The sequence below is a fragment of the Agrilus planipennis genome, unplaced genomic scaffold (assembly GCF_000699045.2).
Source record: "Agrilus planipennis isolate EAB-ADULT unplaced genomic scaffold, Apla_2.0 scaffold30, whole genome shotgun sequence".
Classification (NCBI taxonomy): Eukaryota; Metazoa; Arthropoda; class Insecta; order Coleoptera; family Buprestidae; genus Agrilus; species Agrilus planipennis.
In genome coordinates, this window is record NW_020438923.1 from 101,605 (window position 1) to 118,715 (window position 17,111).

Here is a 17,111-nt window from a genome sequence, read left to right on the forward strand (position 1 = left end):
GTGGTCAACTGGAAAAATGTTTCTACGCTTATGGTCGACACTATAGTCAAGACACTAAAAGAATGAGTTTATGTTCAGCAGTAGGGGACACCAATGTACTGGGAAATCTATGGGGTGGAGGAAGAATTCATTTATGTTCCTATTACTATATGTCCCTACTATAACCCGGGATACCTAATACGCAGTAAGCAATGCTCTGCGTATGCATACCGGTGTAACTCAGCTGTTGTAGCAAAACAATTTGTTAATGTTTTGTTGAATTTAAGTTAACGATTATTAATTTTTTAACTTCTTGTTGAGTGAAATAAATTATTTTTTAATTTCATGAATTTCAAATATATATTCAATGGTAGGACTGGAAGAACGTACCACGCAATTTGTAGGACAATGTGACTGTTAAATTATATAAATATTAACTAAGTAAAAAAAAATCAGCTGGTTAGTAATCATTTATGATGACCTTATTATCGGTACATGTTGGAAAGACGGGACTCTTTGATCAAACCATAGATTTTGTAGGACAAATATTTTTTCAAATAGTTTAGGTAATTATCTTGAGATTAAACAAAAAAAAAACCACAGTTAGTAATAAATTTTTGAGAATCATCAAACCGACAACTTTTATCGTTGCTACCACAATCAAAGTTTCTTACAAGAAGTTGTTGGGCGTCTCGTCAAAATGAAGCTACTCACGGAAAATTAGCTTGATAGTAATCAAGTTCAAAAATGTACCAGGGATCCTGGACTATCTATCTCGTAGGGTTCAGCCAGCGTTTGTAATGTAAGCGCAAAAATGTGTTTATTTACGATATCACATTAGAAACCTCTAAAATTATCAGTGTTTCTCTACTATATTATGCATGTATTATACATATAAACCTTCCTTTTGAATTATTCTATCTATTAAAAAAAACGCATTAAAATCCGTTGTGTAGTTTTAAAGATCTAAGCATACATATGGAGAGACAGCGGGGGAAATGCGTTACATGATTTCGTTACGTAGCAACTCGCATGAAACGAACTTACCCTACCGTGCGTAAAGAAGTTTCATTTCAAAAATGCAAATCACATAAATACCTACTTATGCATACATTTTGTTTATATGCCTAACCACGGCACCATTTATTTTATTAGTTTCGCTTTTATTTGCGGTTTTGAATTAACCAGCAAAAATTGCAGAACATTTCTTAAAAATGCATAATCTAATGCTGGTCAAGGTTTAATTGCATCAGTGTTTCCCATGAAATGAAATGGATTTAAAAAAGAACTGATATAAAGGAAATTATAATTTGAATACTTGACAAACATGCAAATAATACTAGTATTGGTCGAATGCACACAACCGTATCAAGATTAATTTGGCTTATATTGTAATAATAGTTTCAAGGTTAACAATAATTATGACATCTACTTATATTTATCACTTTAGAAAATAATATTAAATAAACGAAATGTTCTAATTAATGCTAAACGTATGTAAAATATACATAATTTTGGGTTTTATTAGTTTATTTACAGGTAGACAGACGCTTAATGCTCTCATTAGAATTTTAAAGTCATCATTTTTACCTACATAAAAACCAAAGATGCGCAAATAATTCTCAAAAAGTTGTAAACTGTAATTTGATATGAAAATAAAATAATTTAGAGACCGAAAAATTATTTCATTTATTTTAAAGCTCAAATTATTATCTTTTGGTATTGGAAAATGAAATGTGTAACTAAAAATAAACAGTTTTAGGTATGCAAAAAAAGATAGGGGACAAAAAATTGAAAGAAGTCGCTAATTTTCAGTATCTAGAGTCAAACAATTCAAGACGGAAGGAGGAGTAGAGATATAAGACAACGGATGGCAAAGTGTCGAGTCGACCTTAAAAAAAGGTTACTCACTTCAATGTTACCGAATGGTTAATTTAGAATTTCGAAAAAGATTGTGAAAGGTGTGGGCCCGAAGGCAAAGAAAAGGTTAGAAGCATTCTAAATGTGGTGTTACAGAGTAGAAAGAAAGAAAGAGTAGAACAGAGTGCACTATGGAAATCAATAAGAAATAGGCGAGTTACCAAGAGGAGTAGTTGTACATTCTGTCAAGAAAGTACCGGAAACTCCCGTAAATGGGATTGTCGAAATTCTTTCTGTTAGTACAACTGTCCCATATACTCACGCAGAGTTTGAACGTCACTTGTCATTTATTTTGTTTACAGCGCGCATTTTGTTGGTTCATTTTGTTCTGCGATTTTTACAATTGATAAAAATATTGAATAAATAATCTGTCTTAAATTTTGCATGGCAAATAGAATTTCCAGTGCCGAAGCGCTAAAAATGTTACATAAGCCTTACAGTGAATTGGCTTAATCAAAACATATGTATATGAGTGGTACAGTGGATTTAAAAACTCTCGAGATGTGGTGGAAAATTTGCCTCGCATTTATAAAACAAACTATAACTGGTGATGAAACATGGGTTTATACGTTTGACATGCAAACCAGTCAACAAGCTTCGTAATGGCGCCTTCCAACTGAGCCGAAACCAAAAAAAGTATGTCAAAGTCGATCAAAAGTGAAGGTGATGTTGAAAGTTTTTTTCGATTACCACGGTTTTGTGCACTCAGAATTCTTGCCAGAAGGCAATACAGTTGATAAACAATATTATCTGATCGTTATACGGAGGTTGAGAGAGCAAATTGGTCGAAAAAGACTAGATTTGTGGAGAGAAATATCATGGATTTTGCACTACGATAACGCACCATGCCACAAGGCTATCATTGTGAACGAATTTCTCGCCAAAAACTCCATAAATTTTATCGAACAGCCACTGCATTCCTCTGATATGCACCAGTTGAGTTTTTTCTTTTTCAAAGACTTAAATTACCACTTCGAGGCAGCCGTTTTCAGTCGATAGATGACCACAGATAATTCGCGGTGAATACTGAACTCGATTCCAAAACATGCATTTAAAAAGAGCTTTGATGATTGGATTATTGTTCTAGCTTAAGGGAAATGAGAAAAATTAGCACAATATATGAAAATCTATAGGTGCGTGTCCAACCAGTCTTACGATCAGCGAACGGCATGGTCCATGTTTTTCTGTGGTTTCCTTAGATCATTTAGGCAAATGCTGGGGCAGTAATATTCCACAGATAAATCTTTCACTCTTTTCTGTATTCATTTCATTCTTCTAATCTTTCTCACCCCAAGCATCATCCACCTATTCCCACTATTCAAAAGGAGGCTGATGAGAGCCTTCTGGCATAGTCCGGAGGGACTCCTCAACCACCAGCAATAATAGAACCCAAAGTTTTCTTAGGATCGATAATCCATACAAAAAGTCATTGGCTACATCTTACTGCTCAGCAGACGACTGAGTACAACTTGGGGGCGCTCTTACGGCCTGCGCCGTACATTAACCACTATATTAGTTTTTTACGTTACCGAACGGCGTGGCCTAGAGGTTTAGACCATTGCTTAGCATTTGGGAGGACGCCGGTTCGATTCCGGGACCGTCTGCCTTGGTTCAAGTTTTTCTTGGTTCACTAAGACAAATGCTAGGTCAGTAACATTCCACAGTTAATATTTCATTCTCATTTCGTCCGTCTCATCTTTCTCACCCGAACCGCCACCCACTCATTCCCACGATTCCGGAAAGGAGACTGAAGGGGATCTTCAGCCCTACCTTTAGGCGTACTCCGGAAGGACTGCCCGCCCACCAGCATTAGTAGCTGGTGGAAATGAAACACCCAAAAGTTTAAAGTTTCTTTTCTGTTGTGTTAGGTTAGGCTAATTTAGTTTTTTGTGTATATTTGTTTGACTTCATTCCGCATCCAAAATAAATAGTCAGGACCGATTTAAAGAGAATAAGAAAGTAAAATTGAATGTAAATATGAATACGTAGGTACTTACAACATGTAAAAGTTGAAGTTCTTTAGGATCATCGTTTATTACACGTGCATTAATTACAGAAATTGTAATCAAAATGGTTACAGCAACTGCTCCTACTATCATACTGGACACCAAAGTCCTCTTGGAGGAAATCTGTAAAAACAGAAATCACGAAATTGGTTTACACAGAACTAGGTAGGTCTAATGAAGATATTTAATGCACTGAGTCACAACTTCTAATCTACTGTACTTATACGTTACGATTAATAATTATATCAGGTACTTTTTTTACTTATATAACGATGCCGTTTTTGCAATCTTTTGTTTAGATTATACAGCTGATAATTATTAACACCAATTAACATCACTAATTATACATATAGACGGTAGATAAAGGTACACAAATAATTTTAAAATATTCTAATAATACTTAGATTGCTACTTGCAGAGAACCTTATGCCAAAGGTTACATTTTTAAATGAGTATTTACGTTTAATCGTCTAATTGCAGTGTAGTATCGGTAAGATGTTTTATTATGCAGCTGTTATGAAATTATTAAATATTTATTAAATTAGAGGAGTACAAAGATCTATCATTAACTTATTATTGAAGGAGAAATAATAAAAACTAATTATAAGAAGTTTATTTATGTCTGTATAATTTACTTTTAGACTTCAGACCGTATTCCAAAAGAAACGCTTCCAAAGTATTCCAGCAAAAGTTGCAGGAGTAATACAAATGTTCGCAATCGCAGGATAAAGGGCAAAGCCGCCCGGTATATTTTGGTTTTCCGGCGGTTCACAAACAATTTAACTCAAACGTCCACTTGTTTATAGACAAATTCGCAAAATCTGAATATATTTATATAGGGTTGTTCGGAAAGTCATTTCGTTTTTTCCCGACAGAGGATTTAATTGTATTCTTTTGGACCCACTGTCCCATATACTCACGCAGAGTTTGAACGTCACTTGTCATTTATTTTGTTTACAGCGCGCATTTTGTTGGTTCATTTTGTTCTGCGATTTTTACAATTGATAAAAATATTGAATAAATAATCTGTCTTAAATTTTGCATGGCAAATAGAATTTCCAGTGCCGAAGCGCTAAAAATGTTACATAAGCCTTACAGTGAATTGGCTTAATCAAAACATATGTATATGAGTGGTACAGTGGATTTAAAAACTCTCGAGATGTGGTGGAAAATTTGCCTCGCATTTATAAAACAAACTATAACTGGTGATGAAACATGGGTTTATACGTTTGACATGCAAACCAGTCAACAAGCTTCGTAATGGCGCCTTCCAACTGAGCCGAAACCAAAAAAAGTATGTCAAAGTCGATCAAAAGTGAAGGTGATGTTGAAAGTTTTTTTCGATTACCACGGTTTTGTGCACTCAGAATTCTTGCCAGAAGGCAATACAGTTGATAAACAATATTATCTGATCGTTATACGGAGGTTGAGAGAGCAAATTGGTCGAAAAAGACTAGATTTGTGGAGAGAAATATCATGGATTTTGCACTACGATAACGCACCATGCCACAAGGCTATCATTGTGAACGAATTTCTCGCCAAAAACTCCATAAATTTTATCGAACAGCCACTGCATTCCTCTGATATGCACCAGTTGAGTTTTTTCTTTTTCAAAGACTTAAATTACCACTTCGAGGCAGCCGTTTTCAGTCGATAGATGACCACAGATAATTCGCGGTGAATACTGAACTCGATTCCAAAACATGCATTTAAAAAGAGCTTTGATGATTGGATTATTGTTCTAGCTTAAGGGAAATGAGAAAAATTAGCACAATATATGAAAATCTATAGGTGCGTGTCCAACCAGTCTTACGATCAGCGAACGGCATGGTCCATGTTTTTCTGTGGTTTCCTTAGATCATTTAGGCAAATGCTGGGGCAGTAATATTCCACAGATAAATCTTTCACTCTTTTCTGTATTCATTTCATTCTTCTAATCTTTCTCACCCCAAGCATCATCCACCTATTCCCACTATTCAAAAGGAGGCTGATGAGAGCCTTCTGGCATAGTCCGGAGGGACTCCTCAACCACCAGCAATAATAGAACCCAAAGTTTTCTTAGGATCGATAATCCATACAAAAAGTCATTGGCTACATCTTACTGCTCAGCAGACGACTGAGTACAACTTGGGGGCGCTCTTACGGCCTGCGCCGTACATTAACCACTATATTAGTTTTTTACGTTACCGAACGGCGTGGCCTAGAGGTTTAGACCATTGCTTAGCATTTGGGAGGACGCCGGTTCGATTCCGGGACCGTCTGCCTTGGTTCAAGTTTTTCTTGGTTCACTAAGACAAATGCTAGGTCAGTAACATTCCACAGTTAATATTTCATTCTCATTTCGTCCGTCTCATCTTTCTCACCCGAACCGCCACCCACTCATTCCCACGATTCCGGAAAGGAGACTGAAGGGGATCTTCAGCCCTACCTTTAGGCGTACTCCGGAAGGACTGCCCGCCCACCAGCATTAGTAGCTGGTGGAAATGAAACACCCAAAAGTTTAAAGTTTCTTTTCTGTTGTGTTAGGTTAGGCTAATTTAGTTTTTTGTGTATATTTGTTTGACNGAATAAGTTTGTGTTCTGCAACATTCTAGAACGATCGAAAACATTAAATAATAAAAGGCAACCTGTCATTGTTAAGAACAATCTTGAAAATTCTGGTACTATGTTATATAAACCGAAATTCAGTGACTTTTCGTCAGTTTGATCGTGTTTGCAAATCAATTGAAATTGACAATGAACAGTAATCAAACAAAACAAAGTGATTTTGACAAATGAAAAAGAACAAACTATTTCATTATTCTACAGTGATCTGCTACTAGAAATTTCGATGTATTATGGTATATAAACCGAAATTCTATACACCGCATGTTTAAGGGTCGATTTCCTGGGCTATGTTTAAAGTTAACAAAATGGTTCAACTGAATTTAGCGTATCACGTGCCCCTGTTTTGAATAACAGCGGAACGTGATTGGCTCTAATCAGTTGAACCAAATTGTTAACGTTGATCAGCGCCTAGGAAATCGGAGGTAAGTCTCTCAATAACTAAGATAGAAATCTACATTATCTACGTTGAAAAGTGGATCCTTAAATATTTTATATACCATTAAACATGCGATGTATTTTAACCCGAGCAACGCCGGGTTTCGCTGCTAGTAAATATGTCTAATTCCTTCTCGAAAATATCTCATTACATCAATCAAATTTCTCAATTTAATTTGAACATTTAAGAGTGCAACTTTTAGTCTATAAAAACAAACAAATCAAAATAAATAAATTGTTCCTTTCCTTATAGATCTCTACAGTACCCTCTGTTCTCCTCTAACATTTTTTCTATTTATTTATTTATTAAAATTGGTACTTTACCTTACTGAAGAAAGATCAAAATAACAAGTTCTATGGAACGTTATGTTCTTGGTCAGTAATTTATTGAAATTACCAGGCCTGGATCGCAATTTCGATCGATAAATCACAGATGACCAAATAATAGACGTATTTGAAATTATATTTTCCTTAAATAAAATAAAGTAACGACAACTTAAGGTTTTAATATAAAAAATGAACTGTGTTAATCACTGTTCTCACAAGCACGTCTAGTATAATAATATTGAAATTTTACATGTGTGTTCCAGCGGACAGGTTTGGCAACTGTTACCCTCATTCCCTAATGTGAGGGTCGGCAACTGACCATGGAAGGTCAAAAACCGAACCGTCAAAACTTTTTGAAAGCAATTTACTCGAATAAATTATTTAAAAAATATTTATCTGCAAATAAAAAGGTATGTTTGAGCTTTGAGTGCCTCTCTTGTCATTTTTTGAAGGAAGTAGTGTGTCTTTTTTTGGACATCGATAAAAAATTTTAAACACATCCGGACCCCACCTAAAATTACTTGTCGACCCCTGCCCTAGTGTATCACTTTTAAGGCATTATTACACGGAGCATCACTGTTGCCAACCTACTACAGGAAAAAATCCCACGCACAGGTCCAAAAAATCTCATATTTTCTCTAAAAATCCCTCCACGCGCAGGTCCAGAAAGTCCCATATTTTCTCTAAAAATCTCTCCAACTTATTACTATTATTATTTTTTAATTCGTTAATTTAATCGTTTATTCGAAGAAAAAATATACAATATTTTTGTAAACATGGACAACTTTTCGTGTCGATAGTATAATACCGATAATTTTATTGTATGTAGTTATCTCGTTTCCCAAAAATGCAGACAAAACCAGGCCTTGGGGGTTTAGATGTTTAGATGTTCGGATTTTGGAACAATACACCAATTCAAACATTTATTTTTATTAGTTTTAACATCTGTTTCTGATCTGTTGACTGGTCACTTTCAAGATGTTTGCTGAAGACCATACAATGATACGAAAACAATATACAATTCAAAAAAGTTCAAGACAATTTATCGTAGGGACTTGAGCAGGTACCTGCAGGCTGCACCAGTAGGCTTGAACGCACGTCGCCGTCGTATATCAACCGTTTCATCGTACAGCATTATACGATTATAGCTGACAAAATTTTACGTTTACAATTAGAAAAATGAGCGCCTTCATAATATAATATCAGGTCAACAAAATCAAACAAAACCAACCAGAAAATGGCAAATTACAAAAAATCCCGCAAAAATAAGGAAAAATCCCTTTATCCCTCGAGAACGTCAAAAATCCCTCGAATCGGGATAAATCCCTCGAATTGGCAACACTGCGGAGCATGTACTGCTGATCCAAGCTCTGTGTGACAGGGTCGGCGTGGTCTGGAGCGAGAAGATGCGTTCTTTGTCTTCTTTAAGCATAGCGTGGATAGGAGATCTATGAGCTGTGAGTTCTGAGCAAATCAAGACAGTCTTGGTATTGCTCTTGGTCTTGCTCTTACTGAAATACTTTTAATCTTGTTTCTGGCCGTCCTAGCCTAGCCTTGCTGATATGATCTCGGTTTTGGTCTTGCTCTTGGTCTTGCCTGTTTAGCATTGGCCTTTTCGTTTTTCTTCTTCTAAGCACAAATTTTTCTGTATACCGACACAATAATTGTCTTAAGTGCTGATTGTTTTTGTTAGACGTGCCAGCTTGTCATGACTTCTAATGAAGAAAATAGTGTCAATAGTTGTGAGAATTATGAAAAGTGGAGAATTTACCGTTCCTAAATGCATAAATTGTCCTATCCTCCAACGCATAAATTGCCCTTTTAGCGAGCACAACAGTACAAGTTATTTGAAAAGTAAAAGATACCGAAAAAAAGATTAGTTTCTCTCTGTATTTCAATCATGTATTATCCAAATAACAACAAAGAACACTTACTCCGAGGTTATTCTTAAAGCCCCCTTTTTTCAAATAGGGGTTAAGNCACTTCTAAAAAATGTCTAAATTGTATGTATGTTTAAGTGTTAAAGTCTAGTGCAAGAGAAGAAAAGCTTCTTCAAACAGTTGTAATACTAATAAATCTATCGAATTTTTTATTTAATATTGCGTATTTGGTCTCAGTCTTGCATATTTGGTCTTGATTTTAGTCTTGGTCTTGCTAGTTCGATCTTGGTCTTGGGAAAATGCAAGATCAAGGTCACTTTTCTTCATCACTATCGTAGAAGCAACTGCGATCGCATTCATGATGACTTTGCGATAATATATAGTTTTGCATTGCATATTCTTGTTTCAGTTTTCCGTCACTCAAAATAAATTTCATGCGATCAACGATCCAACCCAACCCTGCAGCGTTAGAATGGTAACGTAATTTTACCGCGGCGACAGCTTGTGTGATCAGGTCACAGCCAGCTAGTATCACGGACAAGCTGCGGCAAGTATGTATCCTTTGATTTCATTAAATCACGAACGCGGTCACGGTTACGACGCGACAGCGTAAATGCGTTTTTAACTTAACGAAATCAGAACGCCGCGAGTGGTTTGTCGCTCCACGCGCCGTGCAATTGCACCTTTACATGCAACAATTTATTTGATTCCTTGTAGATCATATTTTATAGATATGTTACCGGAAAGGAAATGAAATCTAGGAATTGTATACAATTCCTAGGAAATTTATACAATTACGAGGCTATTTAGGAAATGTATAAAAAATTGTTTCAAAGATTTTTTAATATACACATATCCTGGGAAATATATACATTTCCTAGGAATTGCATGAAATTCCGATATTGTATAACACTAATGCGTTTTGTGAATAAAATGAGTAAACTGAGAATCAGAGTTGTCTGTGTTTACGCGGTTCTATAGGGCGATCGCCTGATGTATATGCATTGGTGACGTTATTGTTTGGTAAGGTTAGGTTTGGAGATGTATATGCGTTAGTGACGTTATTGTATAGTTATTAGGTAGATTTATGACAGACTGGAGTTTCTTTAATGCCCCTGCCAGCTGATATGTTGGAATAATGTCTTCGAATGCTTCATTATGATCTCCACGCCCAACATATATTCATGAAAATGATCAGCATTACCACCTGTACAACATTCAAACACTAAAAATTCAAAGTTATCGTGTTTGCTGAAACAAAGATAATCTCGTCACATTATTCTAACATCTAACATATCTAGCGGGCAGCGACATTAAAAAAACTCCAGTCTGTCATAAATCTCCCTAACCAAACACTGACGTCACGAATGGGCATAGGTATACCTCATTTACTCTCTCTAGCGATGTGCCCCTTCCAATGTCTTGGATGCGCGCTGGCAAAATCGTAGGTAGGAAGAAAGAAGCTCGTTATACTCCCGACTCTTGTTCATTAAACATACTTATTCATACAGTACCTGCCAAAAGTTTTGTTCAATCATGAATAGTAGTGCGAGTCGAAAACAAGCCTTAAAGCCTTTAATATGTCTTCAAATATAAATAAACATCTCGTTGATATTTTCAGTAGTAAATGGTACCAATAACAGCACATTTGAGCAATGCAATTGTAGTGGATAAAATGGTCAATTTTTCCGTGCAGTACTGTACGGATTATACGCTCCTCACCGGTTAAGAGTTTTGCCGAGAGTTGTCTCCTTCCTTTTCTGACCTAGTGCTGTTCTTTTCTACTTTGCGCCGGTCAAACTGAAGGTCACATCGCTACAAAAAGTAAACGTCTCCAAACAGCCTGCCGTATTATTGCCTATTTAGTATTACCTGTAATATATTTCCGATTGCTACATAGAAAATGTACAGATTTTCTAGGAAATGTGTCTAATATAACCTATTTCACACATTTCCGGTCGCTTTTAGGAATTACATTCATTTCCTAGGAATTGTATATAATGACGGATTTCATACATTTCCGCTAACAGATATATTAACAAATACATAATGTCTCAAATACTGTACCTGCATAAATTTTTACTTAGTTGTAGTGTAAATCACAAACACAATTTGTTTTGAGTCGTTTATTGAATTAGATTTCATCCGGTGTTGTAATATATTTAACAAATAAAATTATTGTAAAGACAAACACGCAAATCTAATTTGCATAATTTTATTTTAATGGATATGACGATAATGTTGCGCTAAATACCTACTTACATACGCACAAACAGTTAATTTCTAAAATCGTTTATTACAGTTTGCAAACGGAGAAGAAACCAAAAATTGTGAATCTCAAATAAACTCATCATTTTATGATACAACTTATTAGTGAATAACCGAAGTGTATGCTTCGCATAGGATCACTTAATGTTAGAGACCTTTCGTTTTGTGAGTTTATTTACAAATTGAGATAACACAGTATCCAAAATTAGGTAACTACCCAAAATTAGGCGGCTTTTGTCTACCTCATTCTTTTTTTTTTGGGCATGTACCACTACCGCAGTGCAAATTTACCCATATGAAAGTAAATTTTTCGAATCAAATACGGTTACTGGAAGTACCTATTTATGCATGGTGATCATAAGGTCGTCAGTCCTAAGACTGGTTACATTCGCACCTCCACTCTTTCCTATCCTTAACTAATCTTCCCATTTCCCCAAAACATGAACAACCCACATCGTTAACTATTTGCAAACAGTAATCTAATCTAGTCCTCTTAACTCCTGTTTCTGCCTCAAATATGTCTCTGACTAAACCTTCATGTTTGAGAAGATGTCCTACCAACCTATCTCGCCTATTTCTTATTGACTTCCATAGAGTCCTCTGTTCTCCTATTCTTTCTAATACCTCTTTATTTCTAACTTTCTCTATCCACGGTATCCTCATCATTCGCCTGTAACCCCACATTCTGCATACCACCCAACATTTATGTCACCTACAGAAAGATTTCCTTCCTAAATAAAACAGTGAAATTGATCCAACAAATAAACTTAGTAGAACATCTTCCAACAACAGAAATCATTTTGCCGCCTTTGGCATATTGCAGTTGCATGCTGCTTTATATTTTATTTTTATGAAAACGAAAACACGCAAAACACTAAGGAAATAACGAATTACATAATTTCAGGATATTATGTAATACCAAGGTCTTACGTTAAAATTGGATACTGTCTTTAATCGAAATATAGTATAGATGCGTGTTCCCAAATGGAGAGGAAAGTGGGTGAATTCAAAAATGGACTCGTTCAAAATTTTATTTTATCGTATGGTTCTTGGTAAAAACGAGTGGCATGGCCTAGAGATTTAGACCATTGCTTAGCATTCGGGAGGACCCCGGTTGGATTCCGGGTCCGTCTGCCTTGGTCCAAGTTTTTCTGTGGTTTCCTTGGATCATTTAGGTAAATGCTGAGGCAGTAATATTCCACAGATAATCTTTCATTTTCTTCTGTCTTTATTTCGTCCGTCTCATCTTTCTCACCCGAACCACCACCCACCCATTCCCACGATTCCTGAAAGCAGGCTGAAGAGAGCCTTCCGTCCTACCTTCCGGCGTAGTCCGGAGGGAGTGTCTGCCAACCAGCATTACTGGCTGGTGGGAATGAAACACCCAAAGGATTTTTCCTTTTTTGGTAGTCTTTCACCTGCTTCAACCTTCTCTTATCCTTGTTAACAATCAATATAGAGATGTTAATTTAATTCATATATTAAATAGATAATGATACAAATAAGGTTAGAAAACACTAGTCTAGATCGTATACATGTTTTCCTTGACCTTCTGGGCCTCCCCTTCAAATAATCTTGTAGCTCATTATCTTTAGAATGACTTCCATCTGTTAGGTATGTTTTGTTGTCCTTATAACAATTTTTATAACAAGGAATGTGGTCTATCAGAAAATTAAAAATTAATAATTAGTCGCCTAATAAAATAGAAAAACCAAACATGTCGACTATTAACCTGTAACGTAATCTCAAAACCTTGCTTATAAATAAATTACTAGAGACAACCATAACTCATGTATGAAAAGGTAACTGAAAACAATTTCCAGTTTCCACATAAACGAAAAGACTATCTTATTGCCAAGGAAGCGAAAAGAGCTGATCGTAAGCTTAAGAACAATGGAATTATTTTTTGTAATTGTTTACGATATGATTATTTATCTTTTCACCTGCATTTTTGTACTCCAAACTATTAATTATTCTTTCTAGCTTAACAGTATACCAATTTTGAATCCTCAACCTCAAATTTTCATTTCCGGTTAAGCAATAAAACAGTAAAGTTTGTTATAAATAAAAATAATAAATACATACTGCCCAAAAAATGTATTAGGTTAATTAAATGCTGTAAAGTTACGAGGATGTATTTTATTTAAGAAAAATCATAGATACCTATGTAGGTAGTTGACCTTTATAGTTGTAATAACATTTTTTTTTATATATCACAAAGAACAACGTCAGAACATTCATTACTAATTGGACGACGTGAATACTGAATAAATAGCATTTCAAAATAAAAAAGAAATAGATTTTATAGAATTGTTTAGCCTTATTTATTGGTTCATCTGCTGAAGTTCCAGGAAAATCAGGATGAACGTCCATTTGGTTCGTCATATCGTATATCCCTTGCAGAATTAATGATATTCTCGAAATTTGAACGATCATTTATAATAAGTTCGTGATTTTGTGTAATTACCAATTTGGATATTAAGTAAGTGTAGGATTCTGCATCATCTTTCTGGCAAGATTTATTAGATTCAATATGTAGTACAAAATGGAAATAAAACATAAAAACACGAGATCATGAGATATCTCTCTCCCTTGCCGCTGGTGGGTCGGATGTCAGAGATGCTGGTACTGAAACTTTTGGATGTTTCATTCCCACCAGCCACTAACGCAGGTCGGCGGGCAGTCCCTCCGGACTACGCCGGAAGGTAGGGCGGAAGGCCCTCTTCAGCCTGCTTTCAGGAATCGTGGGAATGGGTGGGTGGTGGTTCGGGTGGGAAAGATGAGACGGACGAAATGAAGACAGAAAAGAATGAAAGATTATCTGTAGAATATTACTGCCCTAGCATTGGCCTAAATGATCCAACGAAAACGGCGTCGTCCCGAATGCTAAGCAGTGGTCTAAACATCTAAGCCATGCTGTTGATTAGCTGGTACTAATTTTTTTTTTCCGAAGAGGGGAAATCACGCCCTGAATACCCCCTTCATCGGATTCGCCGAAGCGCCTACTGACTAAAACCCCTCCTCGAGTAGGGAGATCAACCAGAAGGTTGTACATTCCAAGGAAAGGTTCGTTGAGAAGTTTGGGAAAAAGATAGCTGAGTGGGGGGGGGGCTAGTGTTTTGGGGTGGAGGAATGATGTGAAAGAAAATCGGTGTCCCACCTCAAATAGTACAGTGGGCACTCGCGTTAAAGAACGAAACTAAAATTGAGCAAAAGTGAGCAGCTCGCAAGAGAAGGTGACAGGGCCTTCTGAAACGGTAGTTTGGCTTAGGGGCGAAGGGGGCGAAGTGGGAAAGTGTCGAGATAGACGGGTTTGGGTGACCTGACACTGAGGCCTCGAGATTTACTGCGAATATGGTTGTAACCTCGGGGAGAGAAGATAGATCAGTTTCTTTCCGAATTTGGATGTTCCCGATGAACCATGGGTAGTTGAGTGCGGAGGGAAGAATCTGCATGTGAGTGATTTAAAGAATCTGGAGACTGCGAGAATAAGTGCAGTCCCAAATGGGAATGGCGTAGGAGCAAATGCTTATGATAATTGCGTTGAACGCAGGGATTTGTGTTTGATGGGAGATAGCTATTTTGGAAAAAAGGCTTCAGGGAGAAAAAGGTTCCTAGGGCCTTGGCACGGGTGGCAAGGATGTGTTTTCGTCATGTCAGTGTTCTATCAAAAACGACGCCGTAGGTAGCGGAGTTGCTCCGTTTGATGGGGTGGTTGTTAACGATGATCGTCGGAGGCTTTCGAGTCCTATGGGAGAAGAAGATAATAGCTAGTTTCCATTTACGATACCAGTTGAGGAGCAGGGGCAGAAATTTGTTAATATTTGCGGAGCTCCGAAGAATTGTTTTGGTGGAATTTATAAGGGCAATGTCATCGGCCTAAAGAGCAGTGAGGATTGAACCTAGGGAACTGGTAATGAGGAATACACGACTATTTAAACAAACCCCAGTACCAAGCAAGGGTTCGGAAAAAGAGGGGTGGTGAGAGAAGAGCGAAAATTAACAATAAAAACGAATTTGTTTTTAACGTCAAATTCGCAAGGAAAATAAATAATCTTATAGCAGAAAGTAACAGGGCATGCTTGAAAGCAAGAAAAACATGATTTTACGTTAGGAATTAACGAAAAAAAGAATCTTGAAAATATATATATATATATAGAGAGAGAAGAAAATAAAAGACTAGAACGTAAGAGGGAGACTACAGCCGAATAAATGACAAAAAGAAAAAGCAGAAAAAGTAATTGATCAAAATTAAAAGTTGAAGCTAGATAAAGTTCGGCTGTAGCTAGGGTGGTTTAGGTAACCACGGGGTAATGACGTCAAAGAAAAACCAGCAGCAAGTTGTTATTCTTCCGAGAACGATGGTCCGTGTCGATGTTTACAGAATAAATTTCGTAAATAATGTGCATCATATCACGCAAAAACAAAATGGTACAGTCTACTAAGCAGTTCTGAGAGACGCAGCGGATAAGTTTATATTTATTTTGATAAAAAATGAAATTTTTAAAAAAGGCACACATTTCAAAAGGCAACTTATAAATGTAAAGTTAAAAAATCTATTACTTCAAGTAAATTACAAAAACCCAAAAATCAACAGCAAAGAACATTTAAAAATCCTAAAACGCGTTTCGACGCCCAGTGTGTCATCCTCAGGTGTAAATATCGGAAAGCGTTTTAGGTTTTTAAACATGTTGAATTTTAGGTTTTAGCGTTTTATTTACTTAATTTAGTTCGATAGAATTTCTTTTAATTTTCTTGTTTCAATAAAAGTACAATAAGTAAGTAAAAAACTTATAACTTTAGACTTATCTTACCTTTCTGACTAGATTAGGAGTTACCATTTCCGAGTTTGTAGTAGCGTTGTCAACTCAAAAATCACATTGTTCACAAACACGCTGTTAAGACTGTGAAATGCTTTTCGAATCTGCGTCAAAACAAAACTGAGCCACTTTTACAATACACCTAGCAGTCGGTGCATGCTTACTTTCAAGTCAAGGGCATTATAATGCGTTAAACACTAATTTGCCGCTATATTGTTGAACAATAAGATTTATTTTTACAAATGTACCTACTACATTTGTCACTGATATCAGCTGAATATATATATAGTAATAAAATAACATTCTAGTGCTGTCTTTTTAACCGATTCTCTTATCAACTTTTTTACGTCGTGCCTCATAAATTTTAATAAAGTTATTTCGTAATTAGTAGAATGAAGCTAATGGCGTTTTCAAAACAGTTCTTTCAAATTCCTTACATTGCTCATTAATTGGTAAGCAGAATAATTTCGTAAACCTATCAATCAAATATAAGATGTAAGGGTTTTAGTTTTCGTGGAGTGAGTCGTGATAACGCGATGAAAGTAGAAAATAAGCAGGGCTGGACTAGCCAAAGTGAAAGTAGGAGCAAATTGCTCAAATTAAACTAAGGATCAAAGCGAAGAAGTTGAAAATAAAGTGAGCGTTTCAGAAAATACTACAAACGGCACAGTGAACGCCATCTGTAGCACGATGCTACATTTTAGGATTACGTATTTTTCAACAAGGTCCACTTGTGTGGATATCTACTTGCTGAAAACGAATCCTGGCGTAGCCAACCTCAACGTGATAGGCACGTTAGCTTAATCGAATAAAATAATTCGAAGTGGTCTGTATTCTGTCGAAACTGCCAGACGCGGATCGCGATTTCG

The 17,111-nt window shown here is 36.2% G+C and overlaps 1 protein-coding gene across 3 annotated transcripts in view; it reads right to left on the minus strand.

Moving 5' to 3' along the window:
* Positions 1 to 16,440, minus strand: part of LOC108732335 (venom acid phosphatase Acph-1) — a 27,148-nt gene extending 10,708 nt beyond the window's left edge. Inside the window, exons 1-2 of one of the 3 annotated variants that reach the window (XM_025973913.1) lie at positions 16,237 to 16,439; positions 3,897 to 4,028 (exon numbers count right to left, since the gene is read on the minus strand). In XM_025973913.1, the coding sequence (XP_025829698.1) occupies positions 3,897 to 4,028; positions 16,237 to 16,263 (159 nt within the window). In that variant the 5' untranslated portion in view covers positions 16,264 to 16,439. Of the gene's footprint in view, positions 1 to 3,896; positions 4,029 to 7,271; positions 7,443 to 16,236 lie in introns of those variants that run through there. The other 2 variants (XM_025973914.1, XM_025973915.1) reach the window with 2 other exon arrangements.
* Between the last annotated feature and the right edge of the window lie 671 nt (positions 16,441 to 17,111).